Here is a 27,107-nt window from a genome sequence, read left to right on the forward strand (position 1 = left end):
GAAAATAAATGCATCATTATTCCCCATGTTATTGCAAAGATGGCAAAATAGACTTTTACACACCAGTGATAGCTGTGGTTGATGTACCTTGCCAGGAAGCACTCTGGCTGTCAGGTTGATTGTGTTATATCCTCTGATCCAGGAGTGTTCATTGCAGATAATTTATAATCAGAGACTCGGAACCCCAAATGTCCTCTGATGGGGAATTGGGAGATGACTGATGTCATATCAATAAGAAAGGAATGTGCCACCACCATTAACATCATGTCTTGAAGAATACTTAATATCAGAAACTGTTTATCATATAATATTAAGTAAAAACACATGACACAAGGCCAGGCACAGTGGTTCACACCTGTAATCCCGGCACTTCGAGAGGTCAAGACAGACAGATCGTTTGAGGTCAGGAGTTCAACACCAGCCTGGTCAACATGGTGAAACCCTGTCTCTACTAAAAATACAAAAAATTAGCCGGGTGTGGTGGTGCACACCTGTAAACCGGTAGTCCCAGGTACTCAGGAGGCTGAGGCAGGAGGATTGCTTGGACCAGGAGGCAGAGGTTGCAGTGAGCTGAGATCCGGCCACTGCAACTCCAGCCCGGGAGACAGAGAGAGACTCCGTCTCAAAAAAAAAAAAAAAAATCCAAAGGTGTTCATATGAGCTGGGTGCAGTGGTTCACACCTGTAATCCTAGCGTTTTGGGAGGCCAGGGCACCAGATGGCTTGAGCCCAGGAGTTCGAGACCAGCCTGGGCAATATAGTGAGACATCCCATCTCTATAAAAAAAAAATAATAATTTTTAAAATTTAAAAAAAAGTGTTCATATGGTAAGAATATCAATCCTGAAAATGTTACATGTATAATAAGCATTTATATACACATTTTTGCATTTTTGGAGACAAGGATATAATATACCTTTTTTTCTAGGTTGTATAATTATGAGTAGTTTTTCATTTCCTGTATTTTCTGTGCTGAGTGTTAGTTTTTTAATCAGAAAAAATAGAGCAAGAAACTGAAATGAAACTGTAATTAATTTCTCTTTTTCCATTCTGGAATTTGAGAAGTCCTTAATAATAACACACAGAGCTAAACACAACCATGTTTGCTGGAATTGACCAAAGGTGTTTAAGAGAATAGGGGTCCCTGAGTGGGGTAGAGAGTTCCCCCTGCCCTGGGTGTTTCACAGTTTAACACCTTTGAGCAGGTCTCTGTGCACTTCTCTGGGGACCTACAGCGCAGAGGAAACCTAGCAGAGTGGTTAAGAGTTTGGCTACAGTATGCCTGGGGGCGGATTGCCCTCCCTCGCTGATCCTTAGCTGCTTCATCTGTCCAATGGGGTAAGAATACCACCCTCAAAGAGTGGTGAGGACTAAATAAGTTAACATCATGTATTCGTTGTTGTTGCTGCTGCTGTAGTTTTTTTTTGTTGTTTGTTTGTTTGTTTTTTTAAGACAGGGTCTCACTGGCCCAAGCTTCAGTGCAGTGATACAATCATAGCTCACTATAGCCTTGATCTCCTGGTCTTAAGTGATCCTCCCACTTCAGCCTCCCAAGTAACTGGGACTATAGGTGTGCAACTGTGCCTGGCTAATTTTTTTTATCTTTTAATTTTTCATAGAGATGAGGTCTTGCTATAGTGCCCAGGCTGGTCTCAAATTCTTGGGCTCAAGTGATCCTCCTGCCTTGGCCTCCCAAAGTACTGGGAGTATAGGCATAAGCTACCACACCTGGCTTGCTGTAGTTTATCTTCGTGCTATCATTAAGTAGGGGAAGTTCTTTGTCCCAAGCAGAAATGGATGGCAAAGGGAGTTTCTTCCTACCAGCTTGTGTCTCTGGACTTCAGATACATTAATGGTCTTTCTTACCCATGCTTATTTTTACACCTCAGTCTTCTTACTTTTTCTCTCTTCCTTAGCAAGCCTCTCAGAGAGTCATTCTCCACAGCCCCGAGTTTGAGGATGCTCTGTGTGCCCTGATGGTGATGGCTGCTCCAATGGCCCCGCACATAACCTCAGAGATCTGGGCAGGTACGTGGCAGAGTCCTTGTTTGACCAGTTACTACTAACCAGAATTTGCCCAAGCCTCTTTTTGAACATCATTCGGGACTCAGATGTCCTCAGATATAGGGTCCAACATTTGGCATCTATACTCATCAGCCTCTCTGTGCTGTACTCTGAATGGTAGTATTTCATCCGCATGGTCACCCCTACCAAAAGGAAAGACACTTCCTTGCTTTGAATAATGTGCCCAGACTAATGCAGGTGTTGATGTTACCACCTTAATCCCTTCTTGTGACTCAGCTCCCCAGTATCCACGTATTATGACCTGCATGGTCCTTTTAAGATAGAAACTCATGTTTAGTACCACTCTACAGATGGAAATTAAGTTATAGGTCTAAACTTACACTGTAATTCAGCACTTTTCACCAATTATTCCTAATCTAGGCATCAAAGCAGGCCTGAATGCCTGCTTGAATTTCAGCCCCTAGCACTCTCTCCACATCATTGGAGCGTTAGCCTGGACAAAACCAAGACTTCACATAATCATCAAACTGGGATTAGGCCAAGCATATAGGGAGGGGCAAAGTGACATGTAATTGAGCTCCTGAAGGATCATGCATGGGAAAGTCTTCAGATGTTTCTAGAAATAGGTCATCTGAAATGCATGTGATCTCTCCTAATTAAATTTACTGATGTGGTGTCACAGAGAAGAAATGCATGTTGTTCAGTTGAGCAAACCACGAGTCTCAGTGTAAGCTTGAGTGATAAGAAGAATTTGAGGATTATGTGAAATTCCCACCATCCAAGCAGCTTTATGCCTACAGGAGATGGGTGGAAATTACAGTAGGATTTATAGTTGACAGAGTAGTGCCAGTGTCTCTCACAAAGCCTTGTTTATTGCTTTCTACTTTAAAACATAGTGCTCCTTGTTGATTTCAGGGAATCGCTGGGAATTGGGCCCTACCATCTCCCTCAGAGTTGCTTCTTAATTCCACAGGAGGAGCAGTGGTTCCTTTTTCTTTTTAGCTAAGATGAGACTGTTATTTTTCCAGGGTCCCCTTTTTTACAGTATAAGTGTCTCTGTCAAAAGGAAGTGTTTCTCATCCCTTGAGGAAGAGCAAATCTGTTTTAATTTGCTTTCATTGTAAACCCATGAGCTTGGTTTGGATTTTTATCCTTTTTGATATCTAAGGCCACTTTAAAATTAAACTTGTTCAGCCAAATACTGAAGTTTACGCAGTGGGATGATTTGCCAGCCAGTTTTGTGTTTATGTACCATATCTACAATTTCTGACTTTAAGCATCAACCAAAAAAGTGGAAAGGGCTTTGGAAATCAGGAACTAATTCTAAAAACTGGGTAAGGATTTGGATGGGTATGACTCTGAAGTTTCCTTTGGATTCATTCTTTGCTGCTTGCAAGACTGAATCAAGGTCCAGTTTACTTTAGCAGGAAAGAGATGTGGTGTAGCTCCCAACAGATTTTGCCCACTTTATATGCTTTAAGACATCCCGATTGAGTACAAGTGTATTTCATTGTGTCTTAAGTCATCTTCTGGGTCTTTCCAGTTACTCTTTTAGTTACCCTTTTTAAACCAAGCTTTTGCAACTCCTGGCCCCCTCCAACAGGTGGCTTAGTTGGAAGAGGTCAGAGAGTCCTGAGTTGAGTGTATCCAAGGTAAGTCTGAATGCTGTAATGAATTCCTGTCTTTCCATTCTGGAATTCGGGAAGTCCTTAATAATAGCATGCAGAGCGAAACACAACCACATAGCTTAAATACTCCTACCAGTCAGTGTCAGATGCCTCTTTCATAGGGGTTGCAATTTTAAGTGACAATGAGGTAGTGCAACTGATATAAAGTACGAGGGGAATGAGAGAGAAGGAGAAGGCAATTATAAGGATTTTACGAGTTGAGCAAGGTTTTAAACGTAAAGACAAAGGACGTGAGGAAAGATGGGAAGAACTGAAATTGTTTTCAGTGGATCTACAGAGGAAACTGTTTTTAAATTTCTCACATTTTGAATCTTTAAGGGAGAATTTTTGAGTCCAATTTGTGTTTAGAAACCTCATACCAATTAATGAAATCATACCATTGGATAGTCAGAATTGTTTTATCCTTTTTGTTCTAAGGAACCTCTCAAATGAACAATTTTGTTCATATCAGAAGTTCCCCAAAGGGATCACTGTCATTCCAAATTGTCTTTGGAAACTTGTGGCACTTAAAAAGATATGCACAGGAGTTAGGGCTGTAATTAGAAAACATAAAGAAAGGATGTGCTTCTTGTGGTGGAGGAGGCAGTTTTAGGTTGAAAAGACCAAGAAGACCCTGTGAGAGCCTCAACACATCCACAAGTTGGTGCTTGTGGAATTTTGCGTCTTGGTGCTTGATCAAAGTCATCATTGATCAGGAGCCAGACAAAGCCTCCTGATTATCGGCAGACAAAACTAACATAAAAGCAGTTCTTAGGAACACAAGAACAAGACTGAGGAAGAAATCATTATGCGATTTTGCAGTGGTGACTCGGGGCATAGTGTGTCTCCAAGAAGTAACCGACTGACCACTTCACCCTTAGGGCCAGCTCAGGGACAAATTTATGGGACCTATTCCCATCCTCTCCCAATAGACAAACAACATTCAAGATAGTACACAAGCAGATAGGTAGGTCATTAGGGCAGCAGGTGTTAGTTGCTAGAAAACAGTTTCACCAAAGAACAATAGAATTCTGATCAAAAAACCAAATGTCCAAAGTGGGACCTATTCTTAAGAAAATCAGATAAATGCAACACTAAAAGCTTCAGTGAAATCCTGGAGTTCAATTCCGCATGAACTTAATTCCCAGCCAAGGGTGAGTGGCACCTCATCCAGGTAGAGACACAAGAGGGTCTCAGATGCGTGCCCTGTTTCTGAGTCAAGGGTTCCAGCCAAAGGCAGTGAGGATCTCAGGTGAAATTCAGTGAACCCGCAATTCTATCAGCATTCTCCAGCCAGAGACCACCAGGAACACACCTTCAGATAACAAGTTGGGTTTATTACCAGGGGGAGACATTGGGCATCTCAGTAAGAGGGTATTAGGAAGGACCTGTTATGTAATGAATTTAGGCTTTGGTAGAATAATTTGGGGAAAGGTCTCAGGAAGTGAAGATTTGCTCTAGATTGAGTGCTGTCAGTAAGTGGGGACAGTTTTGTGATTGGTATCTTAAGAAATCTTATCTCTAGGGAGGTACACCTGAGCAAGGATAAAGTTGTAATTAGTAAAGAAATAGTAGTCACTCGTATTTGCCTAGAGAAGGGGATGTTTGATATTTTGTGTGTTTCGCAGTGACCTTGTCTTTGTGTTTTGACAAAATTATGACGTGGTCTTGTTTTGGTCTCCTTTTATGTTGTCGGTGTGACTGTCTGATGTTGGCGTTCAGTGAGATCATTTGTGTTGAAGAGGCGAATAATATGGCCTAGCTATGCACAACTGGTGAATTTCTTATAACACTGAGGCCCGGCTAGAATTGTCAGACCAGTTCCCAGATGACAAGGACTGAGAATAGAAATCTGCTTACCATCACCCTCTAGAAATAAACAGCCACTGTCAGCGTCTTAGTGCAGATCAGGTTGTGGGTGTGGTGGCTGGGTGCGGTGGCTCACACCTGTAATCCCAGCACTTTGGGAGGCCCAGGCAGGAGGATCACTTGAGCCCAGGAGTTCAAGACTAGCCTGGGCAACATAGGGAGACCCCCATCTCTACAAAAAATTTAAAATTATCTGGGTGTGGTGGCATGTGTCTGTAGGCTCAGCTACTCGGGAGGCTGAGGTGGAAGGATCACTTGAGCCCAGGAATTCCTGGCTGCAGGGAGCCAGGATCATACCACTGTACTCCAGCCTGGCTGACAGAGCAAGAGCCTGTCTCATAAAACATAAAAAAGAAAAAGTAAAATGATTGTGTTCACTTACTTATGTGTGTTGTATTTTGTGTCCGCTTGTCTGTGTTGTTTTAATTGTCATGTCTCTTTATAAAATTTAAATACCCTAAAATTTACCCATTTTAAGTATATACTCAATGATTTCAGTAAATTGATATACTTGTTCAGCCATCACCATGATCGGTTTTAGAACTGGGTTTCCATGACCGAAAAAAGGTTCCTCACACCATTAGTCAATCGTACACCCACTCCAGCTCCCAGCATGACTAATCTTTCTGTCTCTGTAGTTTTGCCTTTTCCAGAAATGTTATATAAATGAAATCATACAATGTGTAGTCATTTCTGTTTTCTTTCATTTAGCATAATGCTTTTGAGATTAATCCATGTTCTGTTTATAGTAGTTCATTCCCTTTTATTGATGACTTGTTTTATTGTTAAGCTAGAGGTTATCTTATAACCTGATTTATTCACTTAAATAAATATTCCATGAACGTATTTATTTATGGGTCATTAAATACTTTTCTACAACATCATTTTTTTTTTTCTTTTTTTGGAGATAGAGTCTCACTCCGTCACCTAGGCTGGAATGCAGTAGTACGATCTCTGCTCACTGCAACTTCCCCTCCCAGGTTCAAGAGATTCTTCTGCCTCAGCCTCCTGAGTAGCTGGGATTACAGGCACCTGCCACCACACCCGGCTAATTTTTGTATTTTTAGTAGAGACAGAGTTTCACCATGTTGGCCAGGCTGGTCTCAAACTTCTGACCTCACGGGATCTGCCTGCCTCGGCGTCCCAAAGTGCTGGGATTGCAGGCATGAGCCACTGCGCCTGGCCTACAACATCATTTTTAATGGTCATACAGTTTTCCATTGTTTGAATTTACGCACTCCCCATCATTGAACATTCAAACTGTTTATAGTTATACATTTTTTTAAAAAAAGCTAAATAGCTGCCGGGTGCGGTAGCTCACACCTATAATCTCAGCACTTTGGGAGGCCGAGGTGGGCAGATCACCTGCGGTTGGGAGTTCGAGACCAGCTGTCAGGCTCTACTAAAAATACAAAATTAGCTGGGCGTGGTGTGCATGCCTGTAATCTCAGCTACTCAGGAGGCTGAGGCAGGAGAATCGCTTGAACCTGGGAGGCAGAGGTTGCAGTGAGCCGAGATCGCGCCTTGCACTCCAGCCTGGGCAATAAGAGTGAAACTCCATCTCCAAAAAAAAAAAAAAAAATGCTAAATAGCCAATGCTTATGTGCAAAATTATTTCCTAAGAATACATAACTAAGTGTAATTGCTTGGTCAGAAGAGATACAAAAGATTAAGGCTTTTGATGCACATCCTCAAATCAAATTCCAGAAATTCTCTGGGTCTTCTGTGAATATGCCTGAACAGAAACAGGAGCAGATATCATGATTCCAGATGTTATATATGGACTTTTCAATCCCTTTGTGATAAACTCATTCTGCAAACTGGAGTAGCCCAACCTGGGCCCATCCCATGTCTTTGAAATCCTAAGTGAAATCACACCTTTGCAGCTGTGAGGATGGATAACAGGGGCCCATACACCTGGGCCCAGAGCAAGGCGATATGTCTTACAGGAGCTCAAGCACCAGGCTGTGGTGGTGGTGGTCTCAGCATCAGAGGCCTAGTGCATCCTGTCTAGACAGACTTCAGAGAGTCACTCAGAACACAGAGCAACAGTTTGACCATCTTTGCTTTACACTGGGCTTAGGTCAGTTTCTCAGGTTAGCAAAAAATTAAATTCTCAGTATTTCCAGTTTAACAATATGATATTTAAGAATATAATATTTGGGGGTTTTTGTTTGTTTGTTTTTTGGTTTTTTTTACATATAAACTTTTAAAATAACCGCATTAGGCTGGGCGCTGTGGCTCACGCCTGTAATCCCAGCACTATGGGAGACCGAGGCGGGCGGATCACGGGGTCAAGAGATCGAGACCATCTTGGCCAACATGGTGAAACCCCAGCTCTACTAAAAATACAAAAATTAGCTGGGCATGGTGGCGCGTGCCTGTGAAGTCCCACCTACTCAGGAGGCTGAGGCAGGAGAGTTGCTTGAACGCGGGTGCTGGAGGTTGCAGTGAGCCAAGATCGCGCCATTACACTCCCACCTGGTGACAGAGTGAGACTCTATCTCAAAAAAAACAAACAAACTGCATAATTGTCCATGTGTGCCATGACTTAGTGTGTCTAACATTTCACTCCCATAAACAATCCGCCATGGACAATTCTGTGCATAAATCTTGTTCTCACTTCAAATTATTTCCTTGAAGTGGAAAAGATATGAATCTATTTAAGACTCTTGATATATATTGACAAATTATTTTCCTGAGAAGTTATTCCATCTTCCACTCTAGGATCTGTTTTTGAATTGTGCATTGTGCTTCGATGATTTAACTATTGAATTTTTACAGACAGTTTTAACACCTGGCAGGCTAACCTTTCTTCATTTCTTTTCTTATAATTCTTTAACTCTTCTCACCTGTTTATTTTTCTCAGCAAAACTCTGCATAGTTTGTGAAGTTCTCCCGAAATCACCATGACAGTTAAACTGAAATGTGGTTAAACTTAGAATTAATTTAGGAAGGTTTCACATCTTTACCTCATCCAAACTTTCATCCCAGCTCATGGTCTGTCTCAAATATTTTCTTTTCTTTTGTGTTCTTGTAGACTAGAATCTCTTTCTGCTATATTTTCTGACTGATAACGGCTGGTATATTTTTCTTCTGTAAAACCACATTGACACCAACATTTGTTTTATTTCAGTTAAGATTTATTGTGAGTTGATAGTCTTCTTAATGGTGTCAAATAAAGGTTAATACCATGGAAATTTAATCAGTTAAGAAAAATATATGTAGACTGATAAACTATAAGAATTAATCTATTAATCTAATAGATTAATCCAAGTAACTTGAATCCTCTGGAATATATGAGGGAAATAACTCATTATTTTCTTAGTATAATTGATTTTTTAAATCTTTTTAAATTTTTTAAAATTTATTTTTATTTTTTGAGACAGAGTCTCACTCTGTTGTCCAGGCTGGAGTGCAGTGGCATAATCTGGGCTTATTGCAGCCTTGACCTCCTGGGCTTAAGCGAACCTCGTGCCTCAGCCTCCCAAGTAGCTGGGACTGTAAGCACATGCCACCATGCCCAGCTAATTTTTGTATTTTTTTTTTTTTTATAGAGACAGTGTCTTACTGTGTTGCCCAAGCTGGTCCTGAGCTCCTGGGCTCAAGCAATCCTCCCTCCTTGGCCTCCCAAAGTGCTGGGATTATAGGCATGAGCCACTGCACCTGGCCTACTGTCTTTTTAAAAAGATGTAATTGAGAAATAAAAATTGCATATATTTATGGTGTACAATGTGATGTTTTGATATATGTACACATTGTGGAATGATTAAACCAAGGTAATTAGCATATCTATCACCTCACAGATATCATTTGTTGCGATGGGAATGTTAAATATCTACTCTCTTACCAATTTTCAACTAAATAATGCATTGCTATTAACTGTAGTCACCAGGATGCACAGTCGATCTCCAGAACCTATTCCAACGGCATATAATTTTTTAAATTTTGATTTGCATATTTGTTTTCTATCCTGATTCCCTACTGATCTCTCTTACTTTAACAGGTAAAATCCTCTTGGATTTTCTAGGATTCTATGACCAGCAAATAAGGATGCTTTCTTCTTCTAATAGTTATACCATGGTGTCTGATTATTTTCTTTATTATACGTCTTAGAAAACCCTCTGCAGTGTTAAGGAATGCTGGCTACAGGCAATCAGGTCTCATTTCCAGATATAAATGGAACAAACGCCTCCCTGGTTAGATGTGATGTTGGCTGTTGGTTTGGGGTGGATAGTCTCTGTCATGTTAAGGAAGCAGCCTTCTGTTTTTGTTTACCAGCACTCATATTAGGAATGGGAGTTATATTTTACTTAATGCCTGTTGTCCAGTTGTTGAGGTGATGTATTATTTGCTTTGAATTTTCTCTTTTGCCCTTTAGATATGATGTATATTTAGTTCATTGATTGCCTATGTGTTCAGTTCATTGATTGCCTAATATTGAGATATCCTCAGATAAATTCATATTGACCATGGCATGGTAGACTTAATATACCATTAAATTGTATTTGGAAAAAAATCTATTTGCAAAAAAATCTATTCGCTGGGGTTATATAGAATTTTCAGTTATTTTACTAACACTAGCTTTTTCTCAATATGAATTGTTAGGTTAGTGAAAGAGGGTTTCACTGACTTCACAGAGGGAATGAGTTGCCTCTGTCTTTTTTTTTTTTGGAAACAGAGTCACACTCTGTCGCCCAGACTGCAGTGCAGTAACGCCATCTCAGCTCACTGCAACCTCCGCCTCCCGGGTTCAAGCAATTCTCGTGCCTTAGCCTCCTGAGTAGCTGGGATTACAGGCACACGCCACCACATCCGGCTAATTTTTGTATTTTTAGTAGAGATGGGGTTTCGCCATGTTGACCAGGCTGGTCTCAAACTCTTGACTTCAGGTGATCCGCCCACCTCGGCCTCCCAAAGTGCTGGAATTACAGGCATGAACCACGGCGCCCGGCCGCCTCTTTTTACGGTGTTACAAGAGACTTCAGGAGGGTGGTATTAGGCCCTGACAAGCTGCAGCCATATTATATTCTATTTTGCAGCCTTTAATTATCTTCTATCTTTTTTTTTTTTTTTTTTTTTTTTTTTTTTTTGAGATGGAGTCTCGCTCTGTCGCCCAGGCTGGAGTGCAGTGGCGCTATCTCGGCTCACTGCAAGCTCTGCCTCCCAGGGTTCACGCCATTCACCTGCCTCAGCCCCCTCAGTGGCTGGGACTACAGACGCCCGCCACCACACCTGGCTAATTTTTTGTATTTTTAGTAGAGATGGGGTTTCACCATGTTGGTCAGGATGGTCTCGATCTTCTGACCTCGTGATCAGCCCGCCTCAGCCTCCCAAATTGCTGGGATTACAGGTGTGAGCCACTGCGCCCGGCCCCACATTAAGTCTTTTAAGTGGCCTGCTGTTAATTCTGTCGTAGTCTTTGCTATAAAACAATACTGATCCAATTTGTGATAAACTCACCCACTCTCATCGTAGAATATACATTTCTCCCTTTCATCTTCCTTCTTTGGCCCACATTATCTGTCTACCTCCTTCATTTTGTTTCTCCCAGGAAGGACTGATGTAAACTGGATTTTCAGAAACTCCCTCCCTCATGCCCCTCTGGTCTCTGCATCTAGAATACTGGAGTCAGAGGATCTACTCTCTCTAGGGTCCTTCCTCTCCCAGGCAGGTCTTATGGTACAGTGTACACTGTGGTGTTGCCTCTGTCAGTCTGTCCTTCATTTCTGTGACCAGATCTCCAACAGGACATGTTCTAAAGAAGAGTGGTAGGAACTGGCCCATTTCAAACTTTGCGCCGTGATTTTTCTACATGTCACCCCACTGGGGCTTTTGTGATCAGTTTTATAATGAAGAGTGGATCTGGATTGAATCTTAGTTTTGCTACAGTGTTTCCATCAGTCATTCCATAAACATTGATTGAGCATGTACTATGTGTCAGGCAATGTTCTAGGCATTTGTAGGAAAGCGGGAGAGAGCAGTTGGAGCAGTGGACATTGTGTTCATTTCAGTTGCAGTCCTCCCTAACGTTTTACAGATCTATAGCAACTAATTTTTTTTTTCAATTCAAAGAAGCAGTGGGAAACCCGTCTCCTGCTCTCCCCCATGAGATGTGTATCTTTTTTTCTGAATGAGCAGCTGGGGACATAGCCCAGGCAAGTGAGGAGGCTTAAGCACCAGGAATGTCCCCTGGGTCATTACTCATGGGCATTAGGTGCCCCCAGGAGAGAATGGGGAAACGATGCCTCCTGCCTCTCCCAGCATGTGAGGAGGGTTAATGTAACAGGATGTTGAAAGTCCTTTGCAAACAGAAGCACTATATTATGATAGGGCCTCAATATTGTCTTCTCAGACTGTCAAGTCATTCCTATCCCAAGGATCTGGGACAGTTTTTATGCATATTTCATTTTTTCTAAAACACTTAACCTTTCATATACCTTCGGTTTTATTCCTGCATCTTAGAAAGATAACTCCAGAATGACTGAAGAGAACATGGTCCACCAAGGTGGCATGTTCAGAAATGGCCATTCCCAGAGTTCCCCTGGGAGGCTGATTTTCAAAGGAGAAGTTCTCCCCAAAGAGCAACAGAATTGAGATCTGTCTCTTAAGGGAGATTTGAAGTCCTCTTGGCATAATGGCCATTATTGCCCTGGATAAAAAGGAAACATTTTAGAGATGCCCAAAGTACTTAACAGTCCTCTATCAATTGCTTAAAGAGTAAACGGAGACCTCTTATAAGAAACAGACCCAGTGTCTTGGCAGTTTGCAAACAGGATGAGGAAATCTTTTTTTTTTTCCTTCCTGAAGCTTCTGATCTGAGAAGCTGAAGACACCACATCTGAATTCACAAAGTTTCTTTTGTTTACCATAATACTGTCCTATCTAGATGAGGGTGGTAGCTGCTTGCCTAGGGAAATTTTGAGTATTTGGAGCCACTGATACTCTCTCTAGACGAAAGACTCAAGGGTTCCTTTGTTGGTGAACAGTAAAAGAGCAGAATATCATCAAACAGGCACACTGGCTCACTTCTGTATTCCCAGCACTTTGGGAGGCCAAAGCGGACAGATCACCTGAAGTCGGGAGACCAGCCTGGCCAACATGGTAAAACTCTGTCTCTACTAAAAAATACAAAAAATTAGCCGGGCGTGGTGGCACATGCCTATAATCCCAGCTACTCAGGATGGACTGGGGCAGGAGAATGGCTTGAACCTGGGAGGTGGAGGTTGCAGTGAGCTGAGATTGTGCCACAGCACTCCTGCCTGGGCGACAGAGTGAGACTCTGTCTCAAAAAAAAAAAAAAAAGAAAGAAAAGAAAAGGAAAGGAGGGAGGGAGGGAAGGGAAGGAAGGGAAGGAAGGAAGACAGATCACCAAACAGCAAGCTCCTTGGTGGTGCTCATGTTGGAGACATAATTTCACCATCCTCAAAAATGACCCAACAGGCAACAGCTTGGATGGATCTTATGAGAATATGCTGATTGAAAGAAGCGAATCACTAAAGCAATCTACCATATTATTCCATTTATATGACAGTCCTGAGATAACACAATTGTAGAGATGGAGAACATATTCATGGTTGCCATGGGTTAGGAGTTGGAGATGGTGGCTCTTAACTGTGTTAACTGGTGGTGGTTACATGAAGCTACACATGGTTATGCTAAGCTACACACACACACACACACACACACACACACACACACACACAAGTTATTAAACTGATGGAATCCAAATAAGCTCTATGGATTGCATTCATGTCAACTTGCTGGTTTTGATATTGTGATATAATCATGCCAGCTGTGACCATTGGAGGAGGCTGGGTGAAGGGTACACAGGACCTCCTGAACATTTCTTTGTAACTTCCTGTGAATCTATAATTATTGCAGAATAAAGGATTTTTTTAATTGCCTTTCTAAACTCATAAGTCTTGAGTGTTGAGATTCTAATTCTGGAAAATAGTATAGACCATGAGAGAGAAAGGAAGGGAGGAAGGAATTCATTTCTAATGGAAAGTTTTATTTTTTGTTTTTATTTATTTATTTTTTGAGACAGGGTCTCACTCTGTTGCCCAGGCTGAGTGCAGTGGCATGATCACGGCTCACTGCAACCTCAACCTCTCAGGCTCAGGTGATCCTCCCGCCTCAGCCTCCTGAGGAGCTGGGACATAGGCGTGTGCCACCACATCTGGCTAATTTTTGATTTTTTTGCAGAGACAAGGGCCGAGGCTAGTCTCGAACTCCTGGGCTTAAGCGATCCCTCCACCTCAGCCTCTCAAAGTGCTGGGATTATAGGTGTGAGCCACCACAGCTGGCCTGAAGGTTTTAACACCCACACGTACACACACACCTAACCAGATCCAACCATTCATCTTACTACTGTCTGAGGCAGGCATTCCTTCTGCTGCGTGTGGCAGAGTGCGTGCAGTGTGCCTGCAGGAGCACTCGGAGCCCTGGCTGGCCTGCCCTCAGGGCACTGCTCCCAGGGAGTGAACTCACTCTGTATGTGCCCAGCTTCTGAAGAAAAGTGCCTACAACCATCTGCAGAAAATCTGTCCAGTTTCCAGTGTGCCTGTCTGGGCTTCTTAAAGCAAAGCAAAACCTAATTTTTAAATTGAAAAGCATGTCTATACGTGTTTTGTAAAATATTCAACATTACTAGAAAGTGTGTCCTAATCTGTCACTCAGTTGCTTCCCAGAGAACCTTTGTCACCAATGCTATGTTTAATCTGACACAAGAATGTGATGGATGGATGTGACATGTCTACCTTTATACAGGTGTTAACATTCTGTACAAACATTTTTTGCTCTTACTGTGCTTTAGAGTAGTTCTGTATCAACAATATTCCATTCTTTTTTAACAGAGATAGGGTGTCCTAACCAATGAATGTAGTGATGGGCATTTGGGTGATAGTCCTTCTTTTGCTCTGTGTGTGTGTGTGTGTGTGTGTGTGTGTCTGTCTGTCTGTCTCTGTCTGTCTTTGTGTGCCTCTTTGAGATTAGTCCCTTTTCTAAAATACAAGTTATTTAAAAGAAGTAAGATCTCCTTAACATTTCTGTTTCTCTGGCCATTTTTATAGTTCTACAGTGACTTTTCCTTCTTGATATTTGCCTCTGGTGTCTGACTGATGATCTCCAAGTAATCCATCAACACCTTAATTTTGAGAGCACAGTGGGGAGAGCCTATATCTCCCTTAGGGATTCTGAAGGAATTCTCCCTCTTGAGGTGTCAGTCCACAACTCTGTTTTTCTTCATAAAATAATTTGGGATGACTTTCTTCATAGCTTTTTATAAAAAGTGGCTGTGAAGTGTAGCTATTGTGTTTTGCTCTCTATATGCTGTACTCATTAACTTCAACAAAATTATAAACGTAAAAATCATATAGAAGTATGTGTGATAATTACAGGGGAGAACAAGATACCCACTGATGCTCTGATAGTTCTTTATACATGAAATGTGCGTGCTGTGCAGATGTTGCTATTTCAAAATAATGTCAATGAAATTATTTCTCTGGATAAAGGATAAAGCAAAGTGGCCTCACTTCCTATTCACTTCCTTGGAATTGCCAAGGCTAGACGAGGCACAGCAGGGATCAGACGCCGCAGAGTCCCCGAGTCTTCCCCCCTGGTGTGTCTGTGAGTGCAGGGGTGGGGAGATGAGGTGGAGGCAGGCCTGAAGATGGCCACCAGGAGAGGACTGCCATCCACAGAAGCCATGATCCCTCTGGGGTGCCCTGGTGACATGGGAGCGTCACCACCTCTCAGTGGGGAGAGGAGGCTTGTTTCAGTTATTCTGCGGGAAAGTCTGCAACAGCAGCTCTCCCAGAGGAGGGGAAGAAAGGGGGTGGGCTGTGGGCTGTAGCCAACCTTGTCAGGTAGGCTTGCGTGCCAGGGCCTTGCCACTTCCCAGCCTGTGTTTGGACTTTCCCCATGTGTGTCCTGAAGGCCAGCTCTCCACCTGACCTCTCCCCTTGGCATTACAACGTAAAGGAATCATTGTATTTTCCACGCAAGTGTTAGGTATTTTTTACTTCCCTAAAACGAGCAAGGAGGCAAAAACACTACATAAAACCCAGGGTCCTGAGTTTCTGTTCCTCAGTGCTGAACAGGATGGCCCCACTCCCATCTATATGGAAATGTTGGCGGGGGCCCAGGCTGCTATAAATAAGCATCCTGACTGCTCCAGGAAGGCTGGGCTTCCTCATTTTTTTTTTTAAATGGAATTTGTAACAGCTTCTGCCCAGAACATTTGTGTCCAAGGTCCTTTCATCTCCCAGGCATCCTGTACAACTGCCATACGGAGGTTTTGGAAATCTTCCCACTGCAGCTGGGTCACAGGACAAGCCACACAGGGCCAGCTCACTAAAAGAAGTGATGAGCTCTCTTCTGTGACCTCCATCTCATGTTCAGATGTGAGTTTTAATAGGATTCCATCTGAACAAGCAGGAATCTCCTTTCTCCTTCTGCCAAAAGGCACATCTGTTAGACACAGAATAGGTTCATTAGTAAGCGCAACAGCCTCGGGCCACAGGAGCCATCTGGGCAGCAGGAATCTGTCTTTCATACCACATGATCCTCAGCTCCTAAGGAGTCTTCACTTCCCTCAGGCTGACTGGCAACACAGGGTTATAGCAGGAGTGCCAGGTCGTAAAACATGGAAAGCTACAACAAGTAAAGCTGTGGCACTGGCACAAGAACCAAAACAGGTCAACAGAACAGACTGGACTGGTGGAGAGTGCAAGTCAGAGCAGTCGGTGGAACTCTCAGCTCCAGTCCACAACAAGATAAGGAGCTTGTGCCGGCTCATAAGTCAGCTGTGTCACCGAAGACACCATTGAGTTCGGCTACCGTTTTTTTCCTCTCAATGAAGGAGGCGATGTGTTGATTTACATTCTGGCCCAAGTTCTTTACCTCATGGCAAACAGGCACTTTGGGTAGCTCAGACGTGAACAGTTTTTGAAACAGTCCCTGGTATAATACATCTTGAAAGAAAAATCACAAACCAATAGGGAAGGGAAGATGTATTCAACAAATTGGGTTTGGAAAGTTGACCATGTTGTTTTCTTTTAATAATGTTTTTTCACAGTAAACACAAAATAAATTACTAATAGATTTGAAAGTTAAATGGAGAAGAAAATGAAATCATGAAAAGAAACTAAAAGAAAACTGATCTCACAGGACGAAAAAATGTTATTTTAAAATATTTTTTCAAATTAAAAAGTAATAAAACATCCTTTGTAGAAAATCTATAACATAGTATTTTAAAAAGAAAGACAAGGCTGGGCGCGGTGGCTTATGCCTGTAATCCCAGCACTTTGGGAGGCTGAGGCAGGCAGATCACCTGAGGCCAGGAGTTTGAGACCAGCCTGGCCAACATGGTGAAACCCTGTCTCTACTAAAAAAAAAAAATTAGCCAGGCGTGGTGACACACACCTGTAGTCTCAGCTACTCAGGAGGCTGAGGCACAAGAATCGCTTTAACCTGGGAGACAGAGGTTGCAGTGAGTCAAGGTCTTACCACTGCACTCCAGCCTGGATGACAGAGTGAGACTCTGTCTCAAAAAAAGAAACAAAGAGAAATCACCCGTACTTCTACTCCCCAGAGATACTACTTTGATTTATTTACTACCAATGTTATTACTATTTTATTCCAATCGATGTTATTACTATTTCCTTCCAATGTGTTCATATAAAATTTTTATTAAACTAGGGTCCTATTTTATATATATATAAATATATATAACATATATATTTATAATATATATAATATAAAATATATATTATATATAAATTATATATATATAAAATTGTGATATATATATATATAAAAAATTGTGTGTCATTTTTGCCGTGAAATATCATTTTAAAACATGGGAAAAAGAACATACAAAATCATATTTACAACATGATCTTGTGGTGGTGGTGTTTTGTAGAGTTGGTTTATATATACAAATAGTTATTACATACATTAAATTACTATCTTTTAAAATAAGTTTAAAATGCTATCTGGGGCTGGGTGCAGTGGCTCACGCCTGTAATCCCAGCACTTCAGGAGGCCGAGGCAGGTGGATCACCTGAGGTCAGGAGTTCGAGACCAGCCTGGCCAACATGATGAAACCCCATCTCTCCTAAAAATACAAAAAATTAGCCAGGCTTGTCGGTGGGCACCTGTAACCCCAGCTACTCGGGAGGCTGAGGCAGGAGAATCACTTGAACCTGGGAGGCAGAGGTTGCAGTGAGCCGAGATTGTGCCACTGCACTCCAGCCTGGGCAATGAGCAAAACTCCATCTCTAAAAAAAAAGTTAAAAATGCTATCTGGGTGAACACGATGTTTATTTTTATATTTTGGACCTTTCCAAATTTTCTGCAAGGAGCGTGTACACTACATTTGTCATCAAGGAAGATAAAACAAAAAGTTGTCATTCACAACCGAGTATTATTGGAGCTGGTTTTGGTGGAATTGTCTCCCTCTGTCACAGACTCAGCTTCAGCCCATACCCTGAGCCATGGACCTATCCCTCTAATGCATTGTTCTAGTCTCAGGGCTAATAACAAGGGAGAGGTGTCGAAGGGCCAGTTCCACCACCAGTGGAAAAGCTATTCCCAGGTGAGGACTACAGCTACCAGGGCACTGCTCCAGAATGGGCATGCTGGCCATATTCACTTGCCCGCTTCTGCCCAGGGATCTATTTTTCTGTGGTGTGTATTCCCTGTACCTTTGGGGGCATCTCTTATACTCATGAAATCAGCAGAGGCTTGCATCTATCTATCTACCTACCTACCTACCTACCTATCTGTCTATCTATGAGACAGGGTCTTGCTCTGTCACCGATTGGACTACAGTGGGGGAATCATAGCTCACTACAGCCTCAAACTCCTGGGCTCAAGCAGTCTTCTTGCCTCAGCCTCCCAAGTACCTGGGATTAGAGGCATGAGCCACCATGCTGGTGAATTTTTTTTTAACAGATGGGGTCTCACTGTGTTCCCCAGCCTTATCTTAAACTCCTGGCCTCAAGCGGTCCTCCCATCTTGGCCTCCCAAAGTGCTGAGATTACAGCAGAGGCTTTGAAGTCAAAGCTTTCCCTGCTAGGATGAGCCCTAGTTAAAGTCCTGGAGCACTGGCCACTGCAGCTGCACTTGGACAGCTGGCCCTCTGCTACCCTTAGTGCCACCTCTACTTGGGGGCTGCGGCACGAAGCACTCTGGGAAACGGGGCTTGAGACGGTTTCATTCCTCAGTGTTTCCTCATGTTTGGCCCACCCTGAGCCAAGGAAAGCTCCTTCCATTCCAGTAATCAGAGGGCTCCACTCCCGAGAGGAAGTTTGCGGGAAGGTTAGGATCCCGCTGCACATGGTGAGGAGTGTCCTGCCATTCACTGCATCCTGGCTCCAGTAATTGTGAGTAAAAGAACAGGTTGGGAGGCCTTCTCAGACTATAGAATGCGTAGGCGAGATAGCTAGCGAATGCCGCTCCATACTTTGGAATCAGCTCTCAAAGGCACAAAGGCATTCCTTCACCAGCAGAACTTCAGGGAGATGCCATTCACACCAGCAGCCTGTGTCTCCACATGCACACTTCAGAATGGCATAGCCACCCATCTTCACAGCCCTGCGCGCCGTCTGTGAACAACAAGAGCTCCCCAGCAACCTGGGATTCTAAACCAGGCCAAAATGCTGAGCGCCCGGCAGGCTGTGCTGTGTGGGGGCGGAAGCTTTGGTCCTGCTCTCCTAAGCCTCCCTGTTCTTAGAGTGACCCCACCCTTCTGTGCCGTGGCATTACAGGCCTGGCGCTGGTGCCAAGGAAGCTCTGTGCCCACTACTCCTGGGACGCCAGTGTGCTGCTCCAGGCATGGCCTGCCGTGGACCCGGAGTTCCTGCAGCCGCCGGAGATCATCCAGATGGCAGTTCTGGTAAGTATCTCCTCTCAACCCCAGAGCCCAGCAGTCCCTGCCCTGCTGGTGGCCCCTAAACACGGTGGCGGTTTTGAGAGGTCTATTAGCAGGCCTTTCTGGCTCACTCAGCTCAGCCCTCAGCCACACCTTGTGACCGGAAGGCCCAAGGCCTGTCTCTCCTTTGCCAGTACCCTCAGTTCTGGGGTGTGGTGACCTACAAAACTGTGAGCATGTGAGCATAAAACTCTCATGGCCCTCAAGGGCTTGGAAAGAGGAGCCATAAACCTGGCCCGCCTTATAGGCTCTCATTGTTTTTCCAACTGAGGACCGTGTTTCAGTCGCTCTCAATTTCACTCGGGTGCTCTTGGGGGCTTTTGGGGGCTGGGGAAGGGTGACAGTGAGGTGGGTGGCTATGCAGTAATACCTGTGAAACATAATTCAGAAAGCTTCCATACTTTTTTTTTTTTTGGTAAATTAGGTAATTTTAAGTACATAAGAGGAGTTTATTGTTTAAACCTTTTCTAAGAGCAAGTAACCCCCTTATAGTTTATCCTATATGTGATTTTTCTATGTTTATTTAATGTGTTAAATGAGACACATTTATGATGAGTATCTCTTAAATATGCTGATGTGTCTGAAGAAACAAAGAGGACAGGGAGTGGCCGTTGAACCACATGTCTCCCCGGAACCACACATGGGGCCAGGTAATTCACATTCAAAATGATCATTTCACTCTCATCACCCTATAAAGTGGGTGTTGCCATTCTCATTTTTTCAATTGAGGACTGAGGCTCAGTGAAGTTGGTCCACCTTGCCCAGGTTTATTCGTTTATTCACAGATGCTTATCAAGTCGGACTCTACGACAGGCACAGTGCTCTGGGGATACAAAATCAAGATAGGACAGACAGGTTCCCTGCCCTCACGGAGCTTAAAGCATAGTAGGAGAGAGAGGGAAGAATAAAAAGGAAAGAGGAACATAAATAAAATGACTGCAAATTGTGGAAAGTGCCCTGAACAAACCCACCTAGGGGCTGAGGGAGGGCATAGCCCCACAGAGGTTGGCCAGCCAGGCCCTGGCCCCTCTGCACCTGTGCAGGCCCAGCAGGAAGGTGGAGGTTTGGAAAAACAATACTTTGCCGAGGAGACCAGGCTCTTTCACAGCCCCCTTGTCTCCGCACCAACTCTCCTGGCACTGTGTTCTCTGCCACCCCACCCCAAAGGGAGAGGAGGTGAGAGTGCCCTGGCAGGCTTCTTCCAAAAATCTTCAAAACCAAAACCATCCTTGTGGCATAGAGGAAATTTCTTTTTATTATTATTATTATTATTATTATTATTATTATTATTTAATAGAGACATGGCCTCACTCTGTTGCCCGGGCTGGTCTCAAGCTCCTGGGCTCAAGCAGTCTTCTTGCCTCAGTCTCCCAAATTGCTGGGATTAGAGACATGAGCCACCACACCCAACCCAGAATTTTTTTTTTTTTTTTTTTTGAGACAGAGTCTCACTCTGTCGCCCAAGCTGGAGTGCAGTGGCACAATCTTGGCTCACTACAACCTCCGCCTCAAGCAATTCTCCTGCCTCAACCTCCCAGTTAGCTGAGATTACAGGCATGTGCTACCATGCCCAGCTAATATTTGTATTTTTAGTAGAGATGGAGTTTCATCATGTTGGCCAGGCTGGTTTCAAACTCCTGACCTCAAGTGATCTGCCCGCCTCAGCCTCCCAAAGTGCTGGGATTACAGGCGGGAGCCACCACACCCGGCCCCAGCCCAGAGATTGCTTTAATTTGAGTAATGTTTATGATAAATAAATATCTCATGCATCCCTAAGAACTTGTCCTCAGCCCAGTTGAGAAATGCTAACTTGAGAAAAAGGGAGGGCTTCAGTCTATGAAAATATCTTTCTATCTAAATTACCACTGCAGAAAAGCAATTGAGTTTTGATCATTGGTAAAATAATTTTATATAATCATTGAAATGCAAACCTAAAATTAAAAGCATGTGTAAGACTCTCTGCAAGTGTCCCCAGCTTGAGAACCCGGGCTGGGTCGGCCCCGCGCCAGCAGCAAAGACTTCTGTGAAGGCCCGGGTTCTCACTCCGTGTGATCTCACTTCGTGCCCTGGCCAGAAGCATGCTGCAAGCACAGTTCAGTGTCATTCAGTTCCCTTGTGCCCGTGTTCTTTGTGCCTGTGACATGCTGGGCTCTGCCCACACCAGGGATACAGAGACAAGAGCTACCGCCTTATCACTTTGGAACAAAGGTCTGGGGGCACATGAGCTGTCACACACAGTTTATGTAAGGGCTTGGAAGTCGGGCCATCCTGGGTATAAGTCTCAGTTTTACAACATAGTTAACACCTCTAAGCCTCAGTTTCCTGAGTTATAAAATGGAGGCACGCACAGCGCCTGCCTTATCCGGCTATTGAGAGAATTAGGTGGGATAATGCCAGGAAGTGCTTAGCTTGCTTCTGGATGCACTAATGACAAAATCCTCTTAACACAGAGTGAGCCCCGACCCACTTCCCAGGTGTGAGCTTATTTACTAAGCACAGTGGCTCTGTGAGGCAGGCTTGTTGTTGTCCCCATTTCACAGACAGGCAGATGTGTGACTGACCCTGTCTTACAGGCAAGGAAATGGTGGCAGGATGGGGCTGAATAACTCACTGATGGTCACACAGCTAGTCCAGAATCTACTCTGTGAATGGTGACTGCCGCTAGCATCAGTGTTGCCACTTCTGGCAGTTGGAGAATCAGAAAATGCATCGTGAGGAAAAGGAGAGGCGGCTTTGGCTTTGAAAGAGAAGCAGCCGCTCCCCAGTGGAGAGAAGGGTGCCGCAATACCAGGAGCAAACACAGGAGGCAGGCCCACAGAGACCCGGGCTGAGCCAGGGAGGGGCTGGAGCAGAGGGCACAGGGCAGTGCTGGAAACAGGGCTAAAGGTGGGGAGTGTCCCCTCCTCGGAGGCCAGACTCCACCCCTCAGAGGACAGGGGGCTGTCAGGGTGTGTGAGCAGGAGAGAGAGGGGCTGTGTCAGGTCATCCCCTCTCTACTGCTGCCTGGGGTGCAGCCTAGGTGGACAAGTGACTTCACTTCATGTGCCTCAGCTTCCCCATCTGTAAAATGGGATGGGATATTCATGCATTGACTCAGGTTCATGCAAGTGAATTGCATAGTTCAGTGCTTGGCAGAGTGCGAGCGCAGCAAATGGAAGCTTGTATTGTTATCAGCCATTCCAAGGCTACCTCATGATGGTGACAGGTGATGGAGTCGAGTGGGAGGAACACCTGTGGCCTGGGCCCTGTCTGACAGGTGTCAGAAAAGTCCAGGAGAGTCATGATTAGGCCCTTTCCAAAGATGGAGGTGCAAGAGCCCCACAGCATAGCAGCCTCTGTTTGAAGTGATATCAATGTGCTTATTCCTCTTTGGGCCCCTGAAGCCCAGGCTCAGTGTTGAGTCCCAGCCTGACTTCTCTGCCCGTCTCATTGGCACTTTATGCCAGAGACAGGGGGAGCACGATCGGCACCTACTCACCCTGAAGGGACTGCCTTGGTAAGGCAACTCAGGGGAGGCCTGGGGAGCCAGAGCCGTGTGAGGGTGCCCGAGGCAGCATGGGAAAGACTCAGAGCACCATGGCCACATCCAGAGATGACATGCCCTGCCCCCAAAGCCCCAGCTGTGGACAAGAATGACTCAGGTCCCTTGGACAGGCTGTCACCAGTGATGACTTAGGACCAGCCTGCCCGGCTCCGGCAAAGCACAGGAAGCTCGAAGGGTTTAGAAATGGGTCATTGTTGTGCTGAGGCCATGCGTCAAAGAGGACATCCCACAGCCAGCTCCTTCTATCCTGGCCACCACTCTTGACAAAGGCAGAGGGAGTACGGCCTAGTGAGCTGGTCCCTTTACACAGGTTATTTTACCTCCTTTACTCCAGAATCTGGAGAATTCTGTCCTTAAGAAAAACTAAGCTCAAGATCCCACAGCTTGTAAGACCAGGCCTAAGAGTCAAACCTGAGTCTGCCCACATGAGAGCACCATGCTCCCCCTCGCCCAGCACCCCCTCTGTGGGTGGTGACCCAAAGGAGATATTGGCCTGGGCTGCTCTTCCATAGGAGGAAAAACATGATTCACTGACAACTGCATGTCCTGAGAATTCCCTGCTGGGGACCCCAGGACTTCACTAGGGGCATGGCTCTTGTGTGACAGGTGGAAGCTCTCTTCCAGGGTCTCAGTCCAGCCCAGCATGTGGCCTTGAAAGAAGGCAGCTTCTAATGACTCAGAAACACCAGGGCAGAGGGGCCACAGTCCTTCACACCACACACGTAGTTCCCCAGCTTCAGAATGTTTTAAAACCCTGCAGCATGGAGCCTCACGCTTTCAAAACAATATTTCATAATATGCCAGGACTGCGTGTTTTATTTATATCCTCTCCCTGTTTCCTAGGCTAATGGAGACAGTAAAAATGCCACCAAGTTCTCCAGAAATCTGAAAAAAAGGAAGTGGGTGATTAGGGGACATTTGATAATGTGCTTTGGTTGAAACTCGAGAAATTATTCCTAGTAACTTTTCCTAAGACCGTGACTATATTTTCCAGTGAAAAACAAGAGTTAGTGAAAGAAATGTGTGTAGATTTCGGAGCAATGGGATTGAGGATTTGGAAGCATGACTGTTCAGAAGCTGAACCACGTGGTCATCTTCCCTCATTGAATCAATATTCGGTGAATACCCACCTGTGTCTGGAACTGTACTGACCCATGTTAAGGGAGAAAGAGTGATTAATGCCACACGATGTGGGTCCGATTTCTAAGTCGTCACACTTGAGCGCCCCCTTCTGGAGCCAGTCAGCAGAGAAGTTTGACTGTGTCCCCTGTGAAACCGTCAACTGTTTGGTCCACTTGAGACCTAGGTAAAATCTGAGGGGACAGCTCGCTCTAGCCTGGATCTGAACTTACACTTGAGCCCCGATGACAGAATAATCCCTTTCTGCCTGGAAATGGCCCAAGCCATCTCATGCTGAGAATTTTTGACATAATCTCTACCACAGCTGTGTATGAGAGCAGTGCTCAGAAAATGCAAGGCAGTCCTCACTCCACCTACGGGCACTCACATGCAGTCTCAGTGTCTGTCTCTTTCTGCAGGTCTAGGTGTTAATCCTATTCAGCTGGTTGCATTTTACCCTGTGGGAAGCAGGGTGCTGACTTCCTCCTTTCTCCACCTCTATTGCCTTCCCCTAAACAAATGCAGCCACGCCCTTTGCAGGCAGGAGGTTGGTATTGGGCCGCCTGCCACTCTGAGGATGTTCCTCATTGTTTGTCTTGGCGTTTCTCCTTCTCAGATCAACAATAAAGCTTGTGGCAAAATTCCTGTGCCCCAACAAGTTGCCCAGGACCAGGACAAAGTCCACGAATTTGTTCTCCAAAGTGAGCTGGGTGTCAAGCTTTTGCAAGGGCGAAGCATCAAGAAGTCCTTCCTCTCCCCGAGAACTGCCCTCATCAACTTCCTGGTGCAAGATTGACAGCCAGGAGGCTGCAGCTACCACGCAGGGCCTCTGAGGAACCTCCTTCCAGGCCTGGGATGAGGGGGCGACGTCTCCTTCCCAGGGGAAGGGAAAAGACAAATGTCTGGGCTGTTGACCTCAGTCCCGTGGCAGACTGCAGTCAACAGTGTGCCTCTGCAGTGGGGCCTGGTGCGGGGGCGAAGGTGAGCTGAGCAACGGAGAAATATGAGCTACTGAGGAGGGTGTCGGACAGCCTGCCCCTCACCCCCCACCCACACTGCAGGGGGAGGAGACCATCTGATCCCATAGGAAGCCCTCAGAGACACTGCTGGGTGGGAGCAGGAAGGAGCACAGTGCCCCTTGGGCAGCCAGGAAGCCTGCGGATCTGGGAAATGGCTCCGCCTTAGGCGCTCCTCGGGAATTTGAGGTCAGCCTGAGGAACTGCAGGACTCAGGTGCAGTGTGCCAGCCACTTGGAACTGCTAACTGAGCCTCCAGATGGTGGTGAAGGGTCTCTTTGCCTTCAGGCTGGATGAGGAAGCCATTTAGGAAATGTTCAAATAACCAATATGTGGAGATGGACACAGGGATTTTCTAAAGGTGCTTTGAATCAAAAGGCAGGCAGTGCTGGTTCCTCCACCTCTGTCCCCGCCACGCCCCAGCTCTGTCATGCAGGCCTGTCCTCCCCAACCCCAGCTGGACATGCCTCCCAGGCCTGCTATGGTTCTGACACACACGATCCCAGGCAAAGCACCACTTCCTCACATGAATGAGGAGCAGCAAGTCATGACCGCTCCCCTGGGTATACAATTTGCTGTGTAGTGAAGTGGAACCAGGCTTCAGGCTGCTCATCCCCAACCTCAGAGCCCCACCGCAGCCCAGTAGGGATGCAGCAGGCCCCGGAGGGCTCATGTGGGCCCCAGATGGCAATGCCACCATTATTGATTTGACCCCAGAGCCAGTTATTAGGAAGAGCAAGCTCACCACAGAGGAGTGGAACTGAGGCCCCCCAGGTGTTGCCTTCAGTGTCCAAGCCACAGCAGTCTGGCTGTTGGGAAGACAGCCAGGAATGGGCTCATGTCATTGGCACATTAGGCTAATCCTTGTTTTATGTGAAGTCAGCAATTAAGTGTTCCCACTAGAACTGGTCTAAGCCACTGATTAATATTTAAGGAAGGAAGGTGGGGGAGAATCTAGCCATTTTGTAATGCCAGAAATCTGTATTTGTTATCTGATGCCATTTTTTCTGAAGTAGCCTCAGATGTGGTCCCCGTGCAGTTCAGCAGTTAACAGATGACTTTTTTAGTGTAATAAAATGTTTATCATCTGTGACTTCAGGACATATGTGTGATCTTGGAATATCTACCATATTCCAATTTCAGAGTTAATGACAAACAGATTGAGGTATTCCATCATCATCAGAAGCACTGGCTGTGTGTCTGACTCCACATGGAATGCTATAAAGTGGGATACATGTGGTTCTTCTTGTTCCAGAACTTACAGTCCATGGTAGACAACACTGATACAGGCACACTAGCAACAGCAATTAAGTCACTGGTTCTCAGGCCTAATACTCTGCCTAGTCCTCATGCCCAGATATTCCCATTTAATTGGTCCACGGTGTGGCTTAAGCATCAGGAATCTTTAAAACTACAAGTGATTCTAATGGGCAGCAAAGTTTGAGAACCACTGGATACACTGATGCACTTGAACCATCATTTCTATCTAGTTCTTCCTCTTCCTAATCTTCAGCTTAGCGGGGTAAGTGTGGTCCAGGACCAAGAGTAGGACCAAAAGGGAAGACGGGGACCAGAAGTCTGGAGTGCTAGAGCTGACTTGAATGTACTCAGTCTCATTGCACATGGCAGTGAATATGGATTAAATATAAGCCCATGAAAATACTTGATACAAGGAGGAGTGTGTTTTTGCTTGATTATCTTGTTCTTTCTTAGGGTAAGCTAAGTGGTCTTGAACAAGATGAGGGAAGGGAGCCCTTTATTTGCACATGATCTGAGCAGAGCAGTGGGCCAGTAAAGCCTCCAGGCTGCTAGACTGACCAGCTGGCTGACACCAGCATGACTCTGGAGAAATTGCTCCTAGAGGATAAAGCTTTTGCAAACAAGAGCTCATCAGTACATACTAACAGTATGGGTAATGGAACAACTGGAC

The 27,107-nt window shown here is 44.9% G+C and overlaps 2 protein-coding genes across 3 annotated transcripts in view; one reads left to right on the plus strand and one right to left on the minus strand.

Moving 5' to 3' along the window:
* The window catches only part of LARS2 (leucyl-tRNA synthetase 2, mitochondrial), a 162,097-nt gene extending 135,827 nt beyond the window's left edge, over nt 1-26,270 (plus strand). For both annotated transcript variants that reach the window (XM_050780506.1, XM_050780507.1), the window contains 3 exons: nt 1,915-2,026; nt 19,335-19,462; nt 24,778-26,270. In XM_050780506.1, the coding sequence (XP_050636463.1) occupies nt 1,915-2,026; nt 19,335-19,462; nt 24,778-24,957 (420 nt within the window). In that variant the 3' untranslated portion in view covers nt 24,958-26,270. The remainder of the gene's footprint in view (nt 1-1,914; nt 2,027-19,334; nt 19,463-24,777) is intronic.
* KIAA1143 (KIAA1143 ortholog) overlaps nt 1-27,107 on the minus strand; it is a 940,736-nt gene that overhangs the window by 787,427 nt on the left and 126,202 nt on the right. The gene's annotated exons all lie outside the window — the stretch shown is intronic.

This window comes from Macaca thibetana, chromosome 2 (assembly GCF_024542745.1).
Source record: "Macaca thibetana thibetana isolate TM-01 chromosome 2, ASM2454274v1, whole genome shotgun sequence".
Taxonomy (NCBI): domain Eukaryota; kingdom Metazoa; phylum Chordata; class Mammalia; order Primates; family Cercopithecidae; genus Macaca; species Macaca thibetana.